The sequence below is a fragment of the Pseudopodoces humilis genome, chromosome 13 (genome assembly GCF_049639895.1).
Source record: "Pseudopodoces humilis isolate 2021_Gansu_Grassland_sample_001 chromosome 13, ASM4963989v1, whole genome shotgun sequence".
Lineage (NCBI taxonomy): Eukaryota > Metazoa > Chordata > Aves > Passeriformes > Paridae > Pseudopodoces > Pseudopodoces humilis.
In genome coordinates this window covers 13,437,971-13,459,408 of record NC_142212.1, presented here as the reverse complement: position 1 = coordinate 13,459,408, position 21,438 = coordinate 13,437,971, and the positions used below count along the sequence as shown (strand labels likewise).

The 21,438-nt window shown below is 42.0% G+C and overlaps 1 protein-coding gene across 1 annotated transcript in view; it reads right to left on the bottom strand.

Annotated features, from left to right (window-relative positions):
- Positions 1-21,438, bottom strand: part of PTPRG (protein tyrosine phosphatase receptor type G) — a 389,416-nt gene that overhangs the window by 290,916 nt on the left and 77,062 nt on the right. Inside the window, exon 2 of the mRNA XM_005522022.3 lies at positions 13,711-13,815. Within this exon, the coding sequence (XP_005522079.2) occupies positions 13,711-13,815 (105 nt within the window). The remainder of the gene's footprint in view (positions 1-13,710; positions 13,816-21,438) is intronic.

Below are 21,438 nucleotides of genomic sequence, written 5' to 3'. Positions count from 1 at the left end.
TTTGCTTTCCCCAGCCAAGCCGGAGGATGCTGATAAGGCTACAAGGCTTTTCCAGGGACAATAGAAGATTGTTATTTTTATTTTTTGAAGGCCTGAACTATACAAAACCTAAAAAGTGATTTAACAAACAGCAGGTTTCTAAGAGCCAAGCAGTGCCCCAAAAATGCTTTTAGATAAAGGTATTAAAGTTCAGTGATTTGCAAAGTATGGACAGATTATTCAATCTGCACTTCTACAGTGGAGATACAAAGTATTTTTGAGCTTAAAATTGAAAACATATAAAACCAACAAGCACACCCCAAAGATACCGAAACATCTTATTAAAAAACCTGAGAGACTTGTGAATGCAAAAGCATCCTGCCTTGCCTGCAGAACCAGCCCGTGTCTTCCAATCACACAGACCCAACACTCGCAGGTAGCATCCTCCTGCATTGCAAGAATAACCTGCTCCAGAGAGCTGGAGCTTCCCCAGTCAGAGAATAGCACACCTGCATGGCTCAGACAGCTGTGCTGCCACACAGACTGGGCTGTGCCTTGAAAGGGATGCAGCACATCTACAAACCCTGGTTTGGACCCCAGTCTCTGCTTCCTGAGACTCCCGGATGGCTCAGAACAGATAATGGCTTTCTTTTCTCCCTTACAGTGGTGGAGGGAAACTATAACCTCTGTAGCACCTTTACAAAGGTGCTACAAATAAGGACACCTTGGACATTCCCTCAATGAAGGCAATGTTAAACATAACAAGCCACTGTCAGCTCAGTGTGATTTTTACAGCCCAAACCCTACTTCAGAATTCAATGGTAAGAAACAATGGGTTCTTTCTAGTGAAAAAGCAGACTGGAAACAGAAGTAATGGATGCACTGAAGATCTTTACAACAGCATTATTGCAGTGTTCTGGGTTAATCAGGCCCATACGGTTTGGTACAAAATTAATCATCTACATCTGAAGTAATAAAGTCTCACTTGGAGGCCACATCTCTGCTTGGCACGAGCCCAGGAATGCACACTATGTCAGACTGCTGAAAAACCATGGGGAAGGAAGAGAAACAGTCATCTTCCCGACCCAAGTGCCTCAGGCATTCCCTCCATCACACCAGACAAGGAGGTTCAAACATCTCCCATTAAAATTTTGCTGGATCTACTGCAGGTAGAGGATAGACCCCTGTGCTCTCTCGGTCATGTGGCAACTAAGAGCTTCATTACAATAATATATATAGCATTGATAATAATATATCCATTTTTACCACAGTTAGCTTCATTTGCTCTGAATTCTTGTTCCCCAAAGACACATTAGATACTAAAACAAATGACTGGTCTAAAGTAAATGGTTAACTCTAAATGACTGGATAATTTTCTTGTTGACAGCGAAACAGATGCAAACTACATAAAGTTAAACAGTAATGACTCTTCTGTAAAACTTCTGGTAGATTAATAGAGATGCTGTTAATTGCTGTTAATTCCAGCTCAGTTTTAATTTGTGGTATAGGCAGTTGCAGTAATTTTCACCAAAAGTGCATCAAACTCAAGACACGCTCTGTTTCCTATTAACGTCATCTCTGGCAGAGCTGGGGGCACACACAGACTGGAGGCATCTGTTACACACTCAACAGGGCACTGTGTGCTCCTCCCTTCAGGAGCCAGGGCACAGGGGTAGGCTGCTGAGGGAGAAAAAACAGGTTTCGATCTCACTGTGCCTCTTATCCCCTTTCAGCTCCACTGAGGATGCTGGAACACCTTTATTTTGCCTGTTGGGAACGTCAGGAGGACAAGGCTGCTCTCAGATTTTCATACTGGTAAAAAAACATTTGGAAGCAGAGGGGAGAGTATTCATGCCTATTTCTCTTCTTCTTCTCATCATGAGCAGGACTAGACACAGGCTAGTCCCAGCTCTACACAGTAATTTAAAATCAATATAATCACAGTGAACTTTGTCACCTCTGCTTCAGCTGAGTAGGTTTTTCATTCGGGTCTCTTGCCATTTTTCTCCCTGAAAATAAGTTCTTCAGTTTCTAGTCTGCCTTGAAATGAAATAAAGCCACCCTTGGCTTCAACACAGCACGCGAGCAGTCTCTCTAGACATGCAAGACACAGAACAAACTTCCATCATCTGCACATCACTACATTCAAACACAATGATTTCCATTAAATATTTAGGACTCAAATATTTATATCCAGTCAATTACATAGAACATTACTTATTCTCCAGGGAATTCTTGCTCTCCCTTAGCACAGAAGAGATGACTAAAGTGCATTTCCTGTACTTAATAATAACATGGTAATACCGGTAAAGAAAATCATTCCCATTAGATGCAAAGACCTTGGAAGCAAATATACATGTTTACTATAGAAGAATACAGAAAGATCTTTCTGGGAGCCAATATTAACAAATGTTCATCTCTGGCTCTGAGAGAGTAAAATGGGGAGGGGGGAGAAGGTCAATGATGTAGAGACCTTTTCCCCAGCTGGACCTTCACTCTGGAATACAGACAGCTGGCAAGTCTGCCAGGCTGCAGAGTAATGCCCCAGGAATGGAACAGCCATCAGTAGCAGAAGTTCCCACCAGCAGACCAGTGCTGTAGGGCCTAGTGGGAAGATTTACAGCTCGCATTTTGTACCAAAGAAATCACCAGCTAGACTTTGCTAATCGTGTTATCATGCTCAGTAATTCATACAGCTCTCCCACAGCAAAACCTTTTTATTACCGAATTTCAAAAACCAATACTTGAATTTTAAACTTTAATATGAACTTACATTTTAAAACATTAAATTATCCAGTGAAGCGGACGTGAATGTGAAAAAAGGCCATTTCCTCCATAATTTCATTAAATTTGAAAGTACTTATTTATTTTAATAAGTAGAGATGTCCATATGCCAGGAAATTAACATCAAAGAATGTTAAATATGCCCAGTATCACTTAAAAGCCTATGGAGCATTATGCATTTTCAGAAATAGCATAACTCAGCAAAACTACTTTCCCAGCAGTTACTTTTTATTACAGTTTCCAACAGTACTTTGGGGAAAAAAAAGCTGAATATGTTTACCATACTCTGTACTCCTGCTCATAATGAAATAGTAAGACGCAACGTTGAATGATGTGTTCAGGTGCCACACCACACCACCTTCCTTCATTTAAGGTCCTCTGCTAATGCCAAACAGATGGTTGCCTACAAATCCCTCTTCCAAGGGCTCCTGTGCAGACCTCCTCCATTGGCACATACTATCAGGGCATCAAATGGAAAGGCTGGACTTGGACTATTTCCTTTGAATAGTTATACTTCACTTAGCACAACAGGATAGAATTATGACTAATATTTTGATCACTTGAACCACCCAGACATTTTTCAGCCTTCAGAACCCATCTGCCGAGCTCTCAGGGGTTTCCTCACAGAAGCAGAACTTTACTGGCACGTTTTCTGAAAAGCTACTTGTGAGCACTTGCCATTTTCAATAGGGGCCCACCATGGATTAGTCTAATTTCCAAAAAAAATAGCCATATGTATTTGAGCCTTCTACTGCATCTGGGCTACCAACTCCCCTTCCCTCCCACCAGGACTTTCAGACTTGCTGGGTAACTCTGACCCAGTCTGAGAGAAAGGGGTGACCTTACAGCACAGGCACTGGTTTAGCGATGCACAAGCATCAACATTGGAGCAGTGAACACAGAGCACAACTGGAGGCTGTGAAATAAGCTCAGAGCTTCTTAGGCACTGGAGACTTTTCAGAGGAATGTGAAGCACTTAACTGTTCATAGAGCTGCACAGCTCTGGTGTTTTAACAGCAGAAAAAGGAAGCTCTTAGTACATTCTCCAGCTCATAGTGTTCACCTCATTACACTCTGCTTCAGCCATTGATGCATTTAACACCAAGCCACCTGTCAGATGACATGCACAAATTTAAGGTAGAGGTAACTTTTCTGTGTTTGCACTGAGAGCAATTATGTCCCACAGTCATCTGGGGAGCCCTTGTACAATATAAGCAGTAACTGGACTACGTGCACTGAGCCCTTCTGTACAAAAGTCACATCCAATTCTCTGCGATCACCTTCACAGAGCAAATCTCCGTCCTCAGAGATCAGCATATGCTAATAGTGTATCATGAAGTTTCTCAATTTTGTGTCTCCACCAACAGAAATATAAATTAAAAACACAATCTCAAGTGCCACAGAAGCTTCCAAGTTGGAATCTATCTGAAAAGTTCACGTCACCTCTGGGTAGGAGCAGACTAGCATCTGGCATGTAAAATGGCTTTTCATAGCCCAAGGGGCCAGAAGGCTCCAGCAGCAGCCTGAGCTCAGCAGCCTGAGCCACACCTCAGGAGCAAAAGACAGCATGTAAAACTGAACATGAAGTGATCTAAACTCTCCATGACTTCACTGCTGTGCTACCTCCGGGTAAATCTCATTCCTGTACTTGGGAAATGCGTTCACAGGAACACAAAGCAAATCACATAACTTTCACTTCTTCATTCTGAGTGGTTTGTTCATCCAGGACTGACACACGGGATGGACCCCAGTGCTCAAGGGCCAGGTGATGTGAAACACAGCAGAGGGGCCCTGGGAGGTCTCAACCCAGCACAGTGCAAAAGCAAATTATCAACGTTTAAGGGACTTCTGTCACCTCAGCTCTAGCTGTGAGTGTACTGTGGGGACACATAGGAAACATTTGTTTCACTGCTCCACATAAGGAAAGCAACAGAAACTGCAGTCATATGCCAATACTCATCACCTTCAGGCATTCAACCGGAGGGACTTTTCCTCTTTTGTTCATTTCTGAGGAAATTTATACACCAACACAGTTTAGAAAACCTCACAAGAGAGTCAGAAACCAAGAACCCCATGTGGAACAGCTCCTCCTGAACCTTCTGCCACCTGCAAAACTTAGATGTTGGCCTGAATGCTTCAATTTACACCAAGCTAAACAAAGCAGCATGGGCCAGCATCAGAGACCTCAGTTGAGCCACACTGGGGTGATGTGAGACATGGCACCCAGCCTGTGTGTGCCCTCCTGTTCTTCACAGCTGTGCTCACAGCCTGAGCTTACCTCACAGCAGCTGTGCCAGGGAGAGATGTACACCTGTGCCTGCAAGGCTGTAATCCTGCAGCAGTGTGGAGAAAATGTGCATGGACTGAAACTGCATTCAAACAGGGATGTAGGGGAGAGGGTTTACTCAGCCATGGCCAGAACAAACTGGCTTAGGTTAAACTCAGCAAGAATTGTTTGGTAGAAAACAGGCAGGATGGAGATGGAGGAAGATGGAAGGCCTAATACTTACGGCAGCAGACTCCTTCAGTGGAAGAGTTACTTTCTGGTCAAATCTTAAATATTTTTTCTGAGTTATGTGTTTCAAAAATATCTCACCTAACTGAGGATTCAGCCACAAGAGCTCCATGAGTAAGCAACATTCACCAGCCCCTACTATGGCAGGTCAAGTGCCAATCTTTCTATCTCTGCAACAGGGACAAAGGGTTCCTAATTCTGCACAAATGAAACCACTCATCTCACTAATTATCCTGAAAATATTATCAACCCACAGACCCACTCATCTCACGACTGGGCAGTGTAAAGAGATGGGAATGGGTGGAAACACACACTTAGAAAACATTAATTCAGGGTTCAGTTGAATTAAATAAACCCACTTGCTTTCCCACCTTTACAAAAACAGAAGCTTGGTACTCAGGTTCTCAGTAAGGCTTGACATTATTTTTACACTGCAGAGCAACATACCTCTTGAATAAATCATTCCAGTGCCAATAGCTTCCCTCAGATAGAAAATCTACAGAGATGACCCTTAAAAGTTCAGAGGACAGTTGAAAACATTTCCAGAAAAATCACTCAAGTGCTGTTTAAAGATGTAATTTATATGCACAGCTCTGCACTCCATTGCAAGATTTCATATTTATTTAATTTGACAAGTTAAAAGTGTGCCCATCCAACTTTTTGGGCACATGCAGTCTTTAAAAAAAGCTTTGTAACTTAAAGCCAAATGTTCTGTGTATTGAATAGGAAAAGAACCTGATCTTCCTCAAACCCACTGGAAAAAACTGAAAGCATCAAACAGACTAAGAACTTCAACAAAGCACCAGCACAGGGAGAAATCAAGTTTGCTGATGAAGGAAGAATTAAGCTCCATAGACTCATCACCTCCAGAAGAACTTCTGTTAGCTCAGGAGCTTCACAACAGCTGTGCTCCCAACATGGTCTCCCCCAAAGGAGACAGTCTCCAAGGCAACCAAGTCTCTCCAATTAGCATCTGATAAGGTGGGATGTGTGGCCTCAGAGACAGAGCACAGCACTGGGACTCACACTGAATTTCCCACTCTGCTGTGCACGGCATGGGGGTCTCCCATGCCCTGTCCCTCAGGCCCCACCACACAAACACATCCACCTCAGAGATACTGCAAGAGTTAGAATTCCTTCAGCTGCTAATCACTCATTCTGCAGTACCAAAGGATCTAGGTGAGTCCCTCTTTGATTCCTCCTTTCTCCACAGACCGGTGATGTTTGACACAGGACAAAGACGTGGCACCTGTATCCCATGGCACACCTGGCCAGGCTGGTGGATGGAATCCCTGCCCCACTCCCTCCTCCCCCTGCAAGGGAGCCCAGCGTGGCAGATCTGCTCCTTCTGCAGGTAGGGGCTGCTCTTCTCAAGGATCATAACAATTAAAAACCATACATCTGCAATACCACATTCTGCAAGATGGAGACTCTTTTTGGGAAAGGGGAGAGATGGGGCAATTCCTGGGGCAGAGATACTAAAATAAAGATTATCTTCTGAGCAGTGACTGGAAAGATACAAAGAAGCCATCTGACAAAACAAAAATAATGGAAATAATTCTACATCTACTGCATCAACTGCAGTACTGGCCTGCTCAGCCATTTCATACAAAGACTGCTTATATCCTGCAACTAGAATTCCCATTCCTTCCTTGATTATTTCATGCTTGGACTATTGCAATAATGTTTGTGCCAAGCTACTTTTTTTTTTTTTAATCCACACACTACAACACTATTCAGAGCTTCTGTGCTTGCTTTGTTTCTCACTGAAGTATCCTCGCTGTTCACATACTTTTTTCCTCACTGTTATTCTCCTATATGTGTTCAGTTACATATGAAATCAAGATTGGAACTTCAATGTATCACTGCAATCATTCAAGAACCTCAAAAACATCACTCTGACTTTGAGTATTTTCTAGTCCATTTGCTGAGCTTGTATCACAGCTGCTACCCAAATACTCCATCTTTCTTTTGCATGCTTAAAATACACGCATTTCACATGTTCTTATGTCTAAAGAACTTCAAATATTTTATCCTGTTGCTTATTTCAGTGCCTAGAGATCAACTAAATTGACAACTTTTTGCTGCACTTCAGCACATTCTCAGTCCTTTGAAACAGTGCACTGGTTGTTGTAATTCCAGAGGTTTTCCACAAATGTCCCAGTGTTCACACTGAAAGAAAATGCAACAAAAAGCACAGTACTTTTAAAGAAGTGAGAGGTCTTCCCTCCCCAGCTAAAGCAGCTCTTTGTGCTCCCTCATGTGAGGGGAGATAGCCACAGCTAGGATTGCAGCAGTGCAAAGTAAAAATACTTGTGATGCACTATTGGAATAACTGTATCTGAAGCTCCAAAGATTTCATCTAGCATCTGTTGCTGTTATTTTATACTTCTGTGTTATGCTAGGGAAAAAAATTCATACAAGAGTGAAATTTGAGGGGACTGGCTCCTTGCACATCTTATATTTCAGCCTTTCAAAGCTGTTCATCTGCCAATGGCCTATCTGGTAAGAAACAGTAAAGAAAAAAATCAGAATATACTCAAAAGATTTACTTTAATGCACTTAAGCATGAAAACCAATCAAATCCTAGTGAGAACCTTGCCAAAAAAAAAAAAGAAAAAAAGCAAATTTCACCATATCTGCATCCAACTTTTAAAAATCCAGTCAATCATTTCAATATAGACTGGATACACGAGGATTGACTATGACAGTACTTGGAATAAACTGTTAGCATGGCACATAAGAAAAGGTGGCAAGAGAGAGCAAACAGTATTAATGGTACTCAATAATGAAATAGTGTCTGTGTCTAACTAGAAACTAAATTACTATCTGAGGTTTCCTTAGCAGATTATTTAGAAACTTGCCAATAGACAAACAAAGTAAATGACAAGACTCTCAATCAGAGCTGTGTTCCCCAGCAATATGGCTTAGTAAAAACGATACAGACTACTTGGGCTGCTCCTGGCAAGGCTGGCTCTCCTCAGGGAACTGCTAATGGTAAATACTCAACACGAGCGTGATTGTGAAATCCTTATTCATGCTATGGTTAGGAAGATATATCCTCTTCTCTGGGACAGGAATGTGACAACTCATTTCTTCATTCTCAAACAGAAACAAAAGATAGTATTTTTGTTCCTTCACAGGGCCAGTAAGGAAAGAGAAAAGGCATTCTCCTTGACATCCTCGAGTCTGTGCACATTGAGATGCAGGCTCTGCAGACACAGATGTGTCTCGTGCACATCTGTACAGTGTCGTGGACATGAAGACTCGTGAACCAGAACCGTCAGAATACAAACAATCAAAATATACAGATGGTAATTCCTGTCTATTTGAGAAAACACACAGCAGTTACTTTAGCTGTGCACATTTAAAATCAGGGTTCAAGCTCAGACAGTAGCAGCAAACTCTCAAGCTATGGTTTCCTGTGTTCCCCTTATGAAAGAGTGTAGCACTGATTTCTGGAACAACTGTTCCACTAATAAGATGCATATGGAAACGAATGCCTTGCAGCTGGTTCCAGCAGGGTTCACTGAAGACTACTATTCATCTCTGATGAATGCAGATAAAAATATTCAAAGCTCAGTTTTCTGATCAGATCAGATATTAATGGGAATGTTTTTCCTACTTCTCTCAGCTTAGCTCCTCTTTAGAAAGTCAGCTCAAAAGAGAGAAAGCAAGAGAGCCAGAACATCCTCATTTTGACTATCCTGCATTTAAGGGAGTTGAGCACTTTTACAGAGGAATGATAACTGAACACATGGTGTGCCAGAGTTTTGGTCAATATCGAGATTTATTATTCTGAGGGACTGAAGGAGTGAAATACTGACCATGGCAAATAGCCCATTAGTTACCTCTCAGTTCAATAAGTCTTGATGCTTTCCTTACTATGTGCCGATTATTTCCTGTCCAATTCACATTAGCAGCTTATTTAATGAGAACAATCTAAGCAAAGAGAGAAATTCACACATTTACAAAGGATATCACCAAGCTACATTCCATCACAGTTAACACCATTTGCTCTTCTTTCAGGAAATAACCATTACCCATCATTCCTGTTTTAATGCCAGCAATTGCTTTTGAGAAGAACACTCAATTCTTACATTCACCACCGGTTATATTTTAAATAATAGCATCTTAAAGGACAGAAGTAAGTGCCTAAGTGTTGCAGGACAAAGCATTCACACACTGATAGTGTCCACTAGCTTGACAGCGTGGCCAAAGTTCCTGTTCTTAATGGACACCTTTCCCCACTCACAGGGTCATCTCTACTCTTGTAAAGCCTATTTTTCTTCTATTAACTCCTAATGTTCACAGCAGTTGCACAAAATCTTGGAGAGAAAGGATTTGACATTTTAGACAGAAAAAATATGGGTAAGGACATACACAAATAACAGAAGCATCATAAGCAGTGCTAATAATTTCACATAGAATATGAGAGACTAAAGGTACAAAGAAGAAAGAGAGAAAAAACAACTGCATGAGTTTTTTACAAAGGATTCTCTTTACAAAGCCACAGTTAGGTAAATATCTAAAAAGAACACATCTACATCCTCAGCCAAAGTCTTTTTTTTTTGTTCTCTGAGAAGCCCAAATGGTTTTGATTACTCAAAAGAGTATTTCCTGAATGAGTCAGCTCACAACACTGAAGCTGATCAACAGAACAGTCATCGAGGGAGGAGGGCACACCAGCCCTGCCACTGCCAGCACCCCAGCTCAACTGGGAAACTCCAGTGACAAAAGCACCATGGTCTACAACATCCTGCTCCAGAACACTGCAGACCCATTCCATACCATTAATCACAAAAATTAGCACTGGGAATAATTAGACATCACATGTTTTAAGCAAAGACTCATAAAGGAGTTTCCTGATTTGGGTAAGCCCCTTGCTACTTCTGGTTTTTCACAATCTCATGCAATGATTGTCACATTAATTTTACACAACAGCTTTTCAAAAGAACAGGTATGAATAGATACAGATCCTCCAGAGCTGCCATCACTTAAGATAATTTAGGTACAGTTAATGTACAAGCATCTGCATCAGCATCTCACACTGTAATCTCCTCCTAAGGCCCTGACCCCGAAGGTACTCATTTTTTGGGCTACTGCAAGGCAAACGAGGGTCTGTTCAGATTACCTGCAAAATGTTCTGAGCACTGACAGTGCAACACTCGACACTGAGAGACATCTTTAAATGCCTGGAATATTATGCTCTGTGAGGATGCACACATTACACCAGGAAGGGTCAGTCAGAAAGCCCTGGACTTAGGAGATGTTTCAGTTGCATATTTCTGTAGGCTTTTGTTTCAAGTATTGTTTTGGTTTTCTGTTTAAAAAACAGTTTATGTATTTACAAAAATATGTCCACACCGATGAAAAAGCACCTGAACTGCTGCCATCTGTCACTATGAAGGGTACTAGAAACATATTGGCAATTATAAAGATGTGCTAAAAGTCATTTCAAACCTGTCCATTCAGTGGCCAAGCTAACAGAAAAGATGATTTGGGAAAAGCAAAGACTATAGCAAAACACATTCAGGATCCACACCTACTTCTTGTGACTGTGCCTATTCCACATTTCTGTTGCACTACAAGTAATGTGGCCAGTCCCAGTTTAGGAAGTCTTTGGCAAACTGTAAGACACAATCATGGAATAAATACTTTGCCAAAAAATGCATGAATACACATGCGCAGAGAATTCCCTCTAGAAATGTCATTCGAGCTTCTCAAAAATCCTAAAAAGAACATCCAGGAGATCTCAGTCTCTGTTCAGTCTTGCTGTTCCTATTTAAAGACAAGCTAGTCTTCTGTTTTCAGCGTTTGCTCACTTCTGAATTTGGTTTAAAGAGCTGCTAGCAGAAACTTAATGGAGTTTCTTCTAAAGGGCTGATTGTGTTTCCTGCTGTCTTTTTGACAGAACCCATTCAAAACAGGCCTTCTTCATTTAATTATCTAGTCTTTACTTTTGCAAGTTTTATTTCTGAACTAGAATAAATGTTATAGTCAGAATTGTGTCTGTAGACAACAGGGTTATTTTTGCAAGGCTTAAAATCCTTTCCTTTCCAACCAGTGAAAAGAGAAGTGTAGTGAAGCTTTGTGCACAAGGCACTGGAGTTCACAGGTTCCTGTTGCAGGCACCTTTAGGGATGTGGGTACCTTGTACAAATGTTACAGGTCCGAGGGCTGTTCAAAACCTGATCAATGACTGAAGTTTCTCCTCTCTAAACTCTTGTGCCCAAGAGGATCAATATGACCAGGCAGCACAGGACAATGCTATAGATCATTCATAAAACCAGGAAAATTCCTGATCTCCAGAGTTTAAACCAGCTCCAGTCACCCTCCACAGGAGCTGGGAGCAGCAGAAGGGTTTCCTACAGGCTACTGAGGAATTAATCTAAAAGCACAGTATAGGACAGATATATCCTGTGGAAAATGGGTATTTGAGGTCTCTCTGCAACACAGCTGTGCCCTTTTTCCACCCCCAAGCAGGAAAACCATAACTGGCCACCTGCTTTTGGACCTCCACCCCCACCTCAGGATTTATTACAGAAAACTTAAGCCCAAAAAAATACAAAAGCTCTGCAAGCAGGCAGGCACAGCCATAAAAAGAGAGAGGCCTATGCTGCTGTAAATCAGTTCTGCTCAACTGAAATCAATATAGAGCCATAGCTCAGCCTAACACACATGGTCTGTGCTGGGGCTCAGCAGAAGCTGTCCACTGATGCCTGTCAGGAGCTATCCTGGTCTTGTTTACTCCTGCTGGCAAAGTCCCTTAGAAGAAACTCCAAAACTCACCAGCCCTCAGCCCAGCAGAGCCTCCTTCCCTGCCCATAATTGCTGGGGCTGGGCCAGCAGCTGTTGCACAAATAACTGGAGGGGAGCTGGCCTGACCATCTGAGGATAGGGAAAGGAAGCAGCCTACCAGATAATGTCTGTGAAAGAGCTTGGAAACCACTGACACAGGCTAATTGCTTACTGCAGAGTGAAGTTTCCCCTCTCTGTAGGCTCATTTGATGTAAACTTCCTAGGCATGGCCAAAACCTTACCCACAGGACAAACAATAAACTGCTTAGCCAAGCCCTGCTCAGGGTTCCTGGGAAATATTCTGGGGAATAAGAAAGCAAGGAGAAAGAAACAGATAACATGATCGTCCTCCTCACTGTGCTCAGCTAGAAATAAACATCTGTCTGGCATCTGGGCTCTGCCACCCACCATTTATTCCCACTTTCAACCTAAACACAGAAGTCCAGCTTTTTCATTACCTCTGGTTCCCTCCATGAACAAATATGGACAAAATGGCATCAGATAAGAGAGGCTGGACTGGCTGAAAATCAAAAGTGGTCATTTGTCCTATATTACTAAAATGTTTAGATTTATTTTACTTGCCTGACCCCATTTGCAAATGAGATTGAATGTATTTTGAGATCTAATAGAGGTAACTTCTGTATATTGATGGAAAAAACCTCTACACTTATCTATAATCATTCATTCCCAATGAAATAAATGGTCTGGATAAAAGGGGGGTTTTGGCAGTCAGAAAGTAACAGTTGCATATTTATCTGGTATCAGCATTCAGATGTCTTAGAGAGGAGTATTTTTCCTTCAGCTAAAACTAGTCCTGCACAACAACCCTCTTGGACAAGTATCTCAGTTCTTCCAGAAAAACACACACAAGTTCAATACAATGCTTGAAATCTTCATAAAAACTTCTTAGATATTGGATGTCTTCCACAGAGTTAATAACACAGTTATTAACATCATTTCTAGAACACAGCAACCTTCAAATCAAAGACATCTTTCTGAAGTATATTTTTATTTGTGGTATTTCAAAATCGTGTATGTACATGAGCTGTTCCATAAGACTTTACAAAAGCAGTGGGACAAACAATAAAATACCCTTCCATTATCTTATCTTTCACCATCACACATCTTGGCTTGATGCACTGACAAGTCTCATTGTCATTATACAATATCACAAAAATACATGCACAGAAGTAAATAATTGTGAAACTTCTGGGATGCTGGGGTTTTGGTTTTTTTTTAATCTGGACAAATATATATATATATATATATATATGGATGCTTACAGTCTTCCTAGAGGCCCAAAATGGTAAGGAAATGGTGAGCTTGGGAGTGTACTGATTGGACCAGAAGAGCAAAGAGAAGTTTGCTTCTCTTGCTATGCCTGACCAAAGGTATGCCAAGAAATTAAAATAACACTGAGAGGAGGAGAATGATAAGGCAAATCCTGCAGGTAAATGGCAGAAATTCCAGAAAGGCGGGGGCATGTGTACGGGGGAATTTGCAAGGAAGGCAGAAGAAAATACACTGTAAAACTAATTTAAACTGAGCACAGGAATAATAAAAAGTAAGTAAACAGTTTGATTCTGGGGACATTTCACATTTTAGTGCTCTGAAGAAGAGAAGCCACTCACCCGAGTATGCCCAGTAAGGATCCCCTGAAGCCTTTCTCCTCCGGATCTGCACAGAACTCCCATGTCTGTTCTCATGCAGAGAGCCCACGTAACCTTCAGTCAGAGCTGGGAAGAAAAGAAGCAGGAATCGTTAAGAAAGTGGTATTGGCTCCCTGGAGTTTCGAGAGTGAAGTTAAATCTTTGCTGAGCAGAGGTTACAAACTGGGTATTGCTTACAAGAACTTAGCAGGCATGTTCCTGAAAGCTCCCCAGACCCAAAGGAGAAGCCAGGACTCGCTGATGCCATTATTCTGCTCTGGATGCCTGTGCAACTCCAGTTATTTCCATAAGGAAATTCAGATGCACACAAACAAACAATATGAGCCTTGACATGACCAAACTTTCTCTGTTCAGTCCCAGAAGGTAAGTTCTCTTGGCCAGTGATTAACAAACTGTGTCTGTCCAAACACTCAGTGTGCCATACCAACAACTTGCAGCGTGAAAGGGAGAGGACAGGAATGGAGATATCTTTAGTAGAACTCCACAAGCCACAAGGTGTTAAATTCAAGTAAACCAGAATTAAAAACCCACATCCTACATTCCGCCCCAGGATTTTTTTCTTTTATACCTCCAATAATTTTATTTTATTTTTTTTCTTTTGTAAAGGAATGAATTGCTTCCATGAGGATGTGGGGTGTTTGGGCTTTTCATGTGCACATTTGGCTTATTGCTTCTATGCATCTGATTGAACCAAACTGGAGGTATGTAAATTCACAAATGTCAGTAGAAAGTCTATAATAAATTCAACTGCATTTCTCAGAGCACTGTAATAAATGCACACAAACAAAAACCACCTCAGATCCATAGGCATGGAATGTGAGGAACAAGTATGTACCAAATGGCTTTATGGAAATTTAAGCCCAACTTCTCCCAAACCGCTTATTTGATCAGTAAGAAACTAGCTGAATAATTAAAATTAAAGCTTCAGAAATCCTCATAAAGCACTGCTACCCATATGCAGTCACCAAGTGCTGCATTCCCTTCTATTCCCAGGCCAATTACAGCTGGGCTGGAAGCCTGTAACAGGACTTTATTGAACATCATGCACCAGTAACTCAGAATTTGCCTTTCTTTCCCTTTGGAAAAGCTTCTGGGAGGCTCTGCCCTTGCACCACAGCAGCAGAGAGCCTGCTGTGCCCGAGGTTACCCGTGAGTGCTGCACAGCTCTGTGGACAACTCTGCAATGTGGATTTCTGCACGTTCTGGAACCCTGAAGTAGTAGGAAAAGTTGTGCAATTTCAGGAAAGGCAAGTACAAGTTTGCCTCTGCCAAATCTTCTCTTGTGCGAGCAAAGGTACTAATTGTGCCATTTGAATGAATTTTCCAGATTCCTTGGCAACTTTCTAAATGTCAGTTCACCCTGGGCTGCGAACTAGAAACACTGCAACACATCATGCTACCAGGGTTTGTAGGCAACACAACCTCACATACCTCATTTTCCTCTCTAAAAAACTAAATTAAACATCTTACTTTAGTGGTTTTTTTTTCTTTTTATTTACTTTTATGTGTCTATGTGGTTGGGAGGCACCAGGCACTCATTTCAACAGGAAAGAACGGGTGTGGGATGTGGAGACCCAAAAATTCTTGGCAAAAAACCACAATACTGAACAAAGATAAGAGACCATAAAAATCCTGAGGAAGAGAACAATGAAATAGCCTTTCCAGACTGGGCTATCAGAAAAACAAGGCCCACTTATTCACTTAAAAATCACATGTGCTGACAAACACACCTAAAGCCTCTCCTTGTTAGAAAATAAAAGGAGCTGTCTCCTTTCTCTACAGACAAGGCACATAATTGCGGGATTTTTGTTGCTGAAAAAGTCTGAACCTTTCAGGCAGGAGGAACTTTGGACACTGCCTCCTCCAAAGAATAAGGTGCTCAGCGAGCCCTCCTGTGTGCCTTTTCATCCAGAGAAAGGCACAGAGTGTAAATAATCTGTATTTGCTGAAGGTGCAGGGGCTCCGCGTCAGTGCAAAACATCTTGGGTTGTAAACACCTGTGCACTTCTAGCTGGAACCACCAAAAAGCCTCATGGTAAACATGGTATGGCCATGAATCATACCACTGATTTTCAGTGTTTTCTGTGAAGAAAATTAAATTATGCAAATTCAAGCCTTTATGAAAGCCTAACTTTAATGTGAAATTGAACATTTGCTTCAGTCAGCATCTTATTCATGCAATTATAAACCTGACATTCTTATGAAAAGATGCAGTTTTAGTTTTCTGCATAGATACTTAATAGATTTGTGCACTTATCTGTATTTATAAAAGGTGAAGAGACATGCTGTACACAAAATTATTTCCTGCATAAAAGATGTTACAAACCAGGAGAGAGCTCATGTTCTTTGCAAGACAACTGTGGGAAGAGACTTGCTGGTTGATAAATAGCTTCTGTAGAAGTGAAAAAGAAACAAATTGGCACATCCTGTTCTAAATCAAATCCTTCACCACTGCTAGATAGCCCAACATTAATGTTGATAATCCCCCTTATAAACATGCAGTATTTCAGGAGTCATCAGCAATTTAGAGAAGATACACACTTATTGGGTAGCTGCAGTAACTCTGGCAAAAGGATGACAGCTCAGGATCTCTGGCCATGCTGTGAACTGGAAAGGTGATGGTCTGGCTCCTGCAAGAATCATGCCACAACATCACCTTCCTCCCTCAGCCCATTCACAGTACAACCAGGCATTTCTTCATGAGGCCACAGAAACTCTCCAAAAAACACAAGTATTGTTGTGTTAGTGAGCAAACAGATATTGCTGGCCATATCTCATCTGGTAAAGTCATCAGGAAACCAGACTCAATCTCATGGTGCTTCTGTTCTTTGGCATTAACTGGGGTCTGTGGACTCTCTGATCCTCGAGAGGTGTGAGGTACAGAGCATACAGTGGCTTTCCAGACAAAAGTCTGGAAGAGCAAAAGCATTCAAATCAAGTTCTTTCAAAAAAGGAAGTGCTTCATACATCAAAACAATCCTCTGTTTCAGGTAGAATCACTACTTTTCCCAGATTTGGGGGTGGAGGTGGGGATGTACTTTCTGACCAAAACAACCTGACAACGCCAATAAAGTTCAAGTTTTTGAGAAAATATTTAGGTTGTATTAGCACCAATCACTACAGTGTTCCAAAAGTATTTTTTCAGCTGGGAGACAGTTAACAGCTCCAGAACAGGGAGCAGCCAAGTGGTTTCCTGCTCCACTCCTGCAGAGCTGGATGCTGGAGAAAAGCCAGCAATTAGACGGGCTGGTCCAGCAGGGAGCAAACAGGAGAGGCTCCTCTCTTCTGGGAACCCTGCAGAAGTTGGGGAAGTGGAAATTGGGACAACAGGAGGGGCAGGAACATGATCCAGGAAGGCTCAACATGGAGCAGCCAAATTAGAGGGGTGGAATAGAGACACAGAACAGCAGGGAGAGATGAAGAGAAGGCACAGCAGAAGGCCTTGCCTTGCAGGATTTCCTTTGATCCATCATGCCAGTGCTGATGGCAGAGGGAAGATGAACACCTTAATGCATGGTCTGAGGCTTGCAGATACACGACGAAAAGGGAAAGGGAGCGACTGCACACTCAGATACACAAGCGTGAAATTAAATCCTGAGCAACTCCCCTGGCTGCCGGTGCAGCATCGGCGCCTGCCGAGCGTAACACCCGCAGCCCGTGGAGCTGTGCTGGGCCCTGCAGACCTGCTTCTGCAAGGAGGAGAGGATCCTTCAAATCCAACATGGACAAATCTCTTACACACAATTTCATATAATTTTAAGCGGCACTGAACGCTACATGATTTTTGATGATGTGGTAAATGAATCAGCCTGGGCCACAGATCTGCAGGTGCAATGCTGCCTACACTCAGCATCCTGAGCAGCTTTCCTTTCACTGTCTCAACATATTAACTTTCCAATAAAAATTATTTGGTAAGTGCCCTCAAAGGTACGATAAGGTAATTCCTGCCTGAGTACCTTACTGGTATTCATAGCTCACATGAAAACACAAAATTTTATCCCCAATCTACCTTAAATATAAAGCGATTACACTATTCAGAGAGATGATACCCTTGGCATTAGTGTTTAAAAGGTATCAAGCCATCAACTATGAAATAAAAATCCTTTAAGATCGATACGTTATGTCTGAATGCTGAAATCATTAGTTATAATGGTAGATTAACTAGATTGTGTCCCACACTCATACTCTTTTAAGACTTCTTTGAAGACAAGGGTTGCTCACAAATCTGTTTTCAGCTGTTGCGATTAAAATGGGACAAATGCAAGGGTACACACATTGCCCACCTCATAATCATTCTACTTGCCACTGTGGACTATAGTAGCAGCTGAATCACAGTTTTATTCCTAGTCCCAAATGTGTATGAACTCTCGACTGAGTAGTTCAACATGGAGCTACAAGCCAGCCTTTGGAGACAGAGCCTTGACTATTGGAGTCTGGAGTAGTGTCACACTACTTACACTTAAAGCAGGGGATTTAAGGAAAAGATCTTGTTAGTGTATAACAAAAAAAAGCACCAAATCATAAGGAATTCTAGCAATTAGTTCTGTATCAATCAATGCCCGCAGAAACGCAACTTTTCAAAACGAAGAAAACCATTATTTTCTTGAAGACTGCACAGCACTGCATTTTAAAAAGGCATGAAAGCACACAGATATTACCTGAAGGGCTTTTATACCATCTTTTAAATGGAGATGAGTGATCCAAGACACCCATCTGCAAGCCTAAAGCTTCATGCAAGCCTCACCAGAAAAAAGCAGAACCTTTATCTGGGTGCCTTCACTCTATTTTAATTGGACTGTGCAAAAGAGAGGCAGGTATGGAGACATTGCAATGCTATGCACTGGAACACACACTCTGCTGAAACCAGTTCTGGGCAATTTCTTAGAATAAATGTTGCCAAATGAGCCAGAAGGAACGAAGAAAGAAGGGGGGAAGGAAACCGATAGAGAATAAATTTATAACATTGGACAATTAAAAGATTTTGCACAATTAGTATAAATAATACTTAAATTCATCTCCCTAGGCTCTTTCATGGTCAAATTCCTAAACACAACTAGGCTATTTGCCTTAAATATTTTACCACCCTTTGACAGCAAATAAATCTAGAAATATTTCAGGCACAGCTAATCCATTGTGATAGTGCATTACTTTTAAACAGACTTTTCAGACATGGATCTCCATATTTAGCAGATTATTGTATGTCTTGCCAAAGAGGGATGGAAGTTACAACAACATGCAGTGGTCAGACAGCATCAACATACTGTATTCTGAATGAGACCTCATCCCTTGATAATGCTGCAGATTTCTTCCCATTATCAGATAAAAGCCAGGATCTGTTCTGTGAACACACAGGCAATTTTCACAGCTTTCCATTAATGAAATATGGGAGTTAAAAATGATGAGTTTCTCGCAACTTAAGTGAAATAACAGATACCCAGATGCTGCATCTGCCAAGAGACATATGTCCCTTTCCCAGATGACAGTCACCCAGACAGCCCCTTAATTCCTGTGCGAGTGGGATCCACAGGTCTGTTCATAAAATGGGCTTCACACCATTCATTCTGTGCTGTTCACGTGTCTGAGAGATGATGTGGTAACAGCACAAATCCTAAGAACAAGAACATAAATGCAGAGCACAGCAGGCCTCTACAGGAGCTAACCAGTAGAATACAATTTGAAGATGAAAAATAGTCCAAGGGACACGCTGTCGAACTGTGGGGATAAAATTAACTAGCAGAATTAAAAGCCCTTATCCCAAACATGAATACAGCAGTCACTAGATGTGACCCTTGCTAACCTGTTGTGTTCAATGCCATGAGTTAAATGCAGTGCAATTTTGTAATACTCCAATGCATCAACATAATGCAAGGCCCAGAGCAGCAGAGCTGGTGTGGACAAGCAATGGAAAAGAGATTTGCAGCACAGTCTATTCCTTGTATTACAAGGGACAGAGTTTAAGGGTGACAAGAAAGTCTCCTGCATCAGAGGCAGGCTGATGCACGTCCTGTACTGCGATGCCCAGTGCCATCAGCCACTCTCCCCCAGAGCAGATGCCCTCCCAAGGAGAAGCAAACCAGTCTCTCCAGCCACGAGTTCCCAGGCTCCTGCTCTCATCCTGCCTGGCTTTATAAGCCTGATGAGCAAAGCTCATTAGCAAGACAGTGAGGCAACTTCAAGTTGCATTAACGATGCTCCATTAAGGGGACTCAGAAAAAGAAGCTTGGGAGGCCAGGAAGAGACAGATGCTGCTGGATGATTGGAAAGGGCTTGATTTTGCGCTTTTGTGGCTTACACTTTGCTGGCATCAGCTGTGCAAGATGTGACATAACTGGTAAATTTGGACCACTGATGTCAACCAGCATCACCTGCAGCACTTGTGCTCAGAATAATCAGTCAGCCAGATAACAAACAGTGCCAGCAACTTCCACCCCAAGATAAAACCACACAAAATAAACCAACAGCAACATCGCCCCTTCCAAGAGGACGGTGCCCCACAACAAAGCTTCTGCCAGAGAAATTCCAGAATATCCTGAGACTAAGAGTTCTCAGTCTGGGGAACATGAGTTCCCATCTACCCATGTGTGAGCTACATGCAATGAAAAAAGAACCAAACAAAGCAGTCTGGTATTTTTCCCCCTGAAGGAAGTGCAGAAAAAATAGCCCAGACAACTGTGGCGCTCCTCCAGGAAGGAAGGTCTGCTGTTTGTGTCACACTGCAACAGCTGAAGAAATGAACTCTGAGCATCCCAGGAACACTCATCTCCCAACTCTGGGCACTGCAGACACATCAAAACCAGCTGTTTGTAAAACCCTTATTCCACCAATCTGTTCTCTGACATTTCCCAGAGAATACAGAATGCAGAAATACATTCCATTTACCTTTAAGACAAAGTTTTCAAACAGACTGATACTCTGGGCATCTATGCTGAGAGCCCTTAGAGAAGACTAAAGCATATTATATTCTAAAAATTGGAGTCCTTTTAAACACTTCTGATTTTGGTAGTCAGACAGAAAAATAATTGGGAACACCTGAAAACTCTGTAACCTTGAAAACTCTTGGTCTGTGCATCCTTCACAGTCCCTCAGACTCCTGTTAACCATCATTATCTGCATTTCTTAAAAGGAGGAATCCTCATCCTTGTTCACTGTCTCTCCCCACTGCATTTCACAAAGGTCCTGCCACCTCTGAATTTTATTTGTAGCAATGAGTGATGCAAACACAGAAATAAAACTTCAGAGCAGAGGTTCATAGGCAAGGCTGACCTCCACAGGGAAGCTGATGCTCTCTCAGCGAGTACTGACAGAATCACAGCAGGTTCTTGGGAGAAAACAGATAAACTCAGTCCTTCAGTACCTTGGGTAGGCTGGTCAGAGTGAGCTGAGGCAATGAAAACCCAGACATGGGGGTAAAGTCATTGCTCACAGCCAGCTCCAGCAGCTCTGCACTGTTTCCCCAAGGACAAGCTTGAAGCTTGGAACAAGCTGGAATGCAGAGGCAGCCCAACATATTTGTGCAGAAGAGACTTGAATCCATCAGCCCAGGCATCCTGAGAAGGGGCTTCTTTGATCCCTTCATTCATGGCACGGTTTATCTGGGAAATGTATAAACCACACATGTATAATGGAGTTTGTACAATGGATTAACAATGGCAAAAGGGAGCTTTGTTTCACTTCTTGCCTTATTGCAAG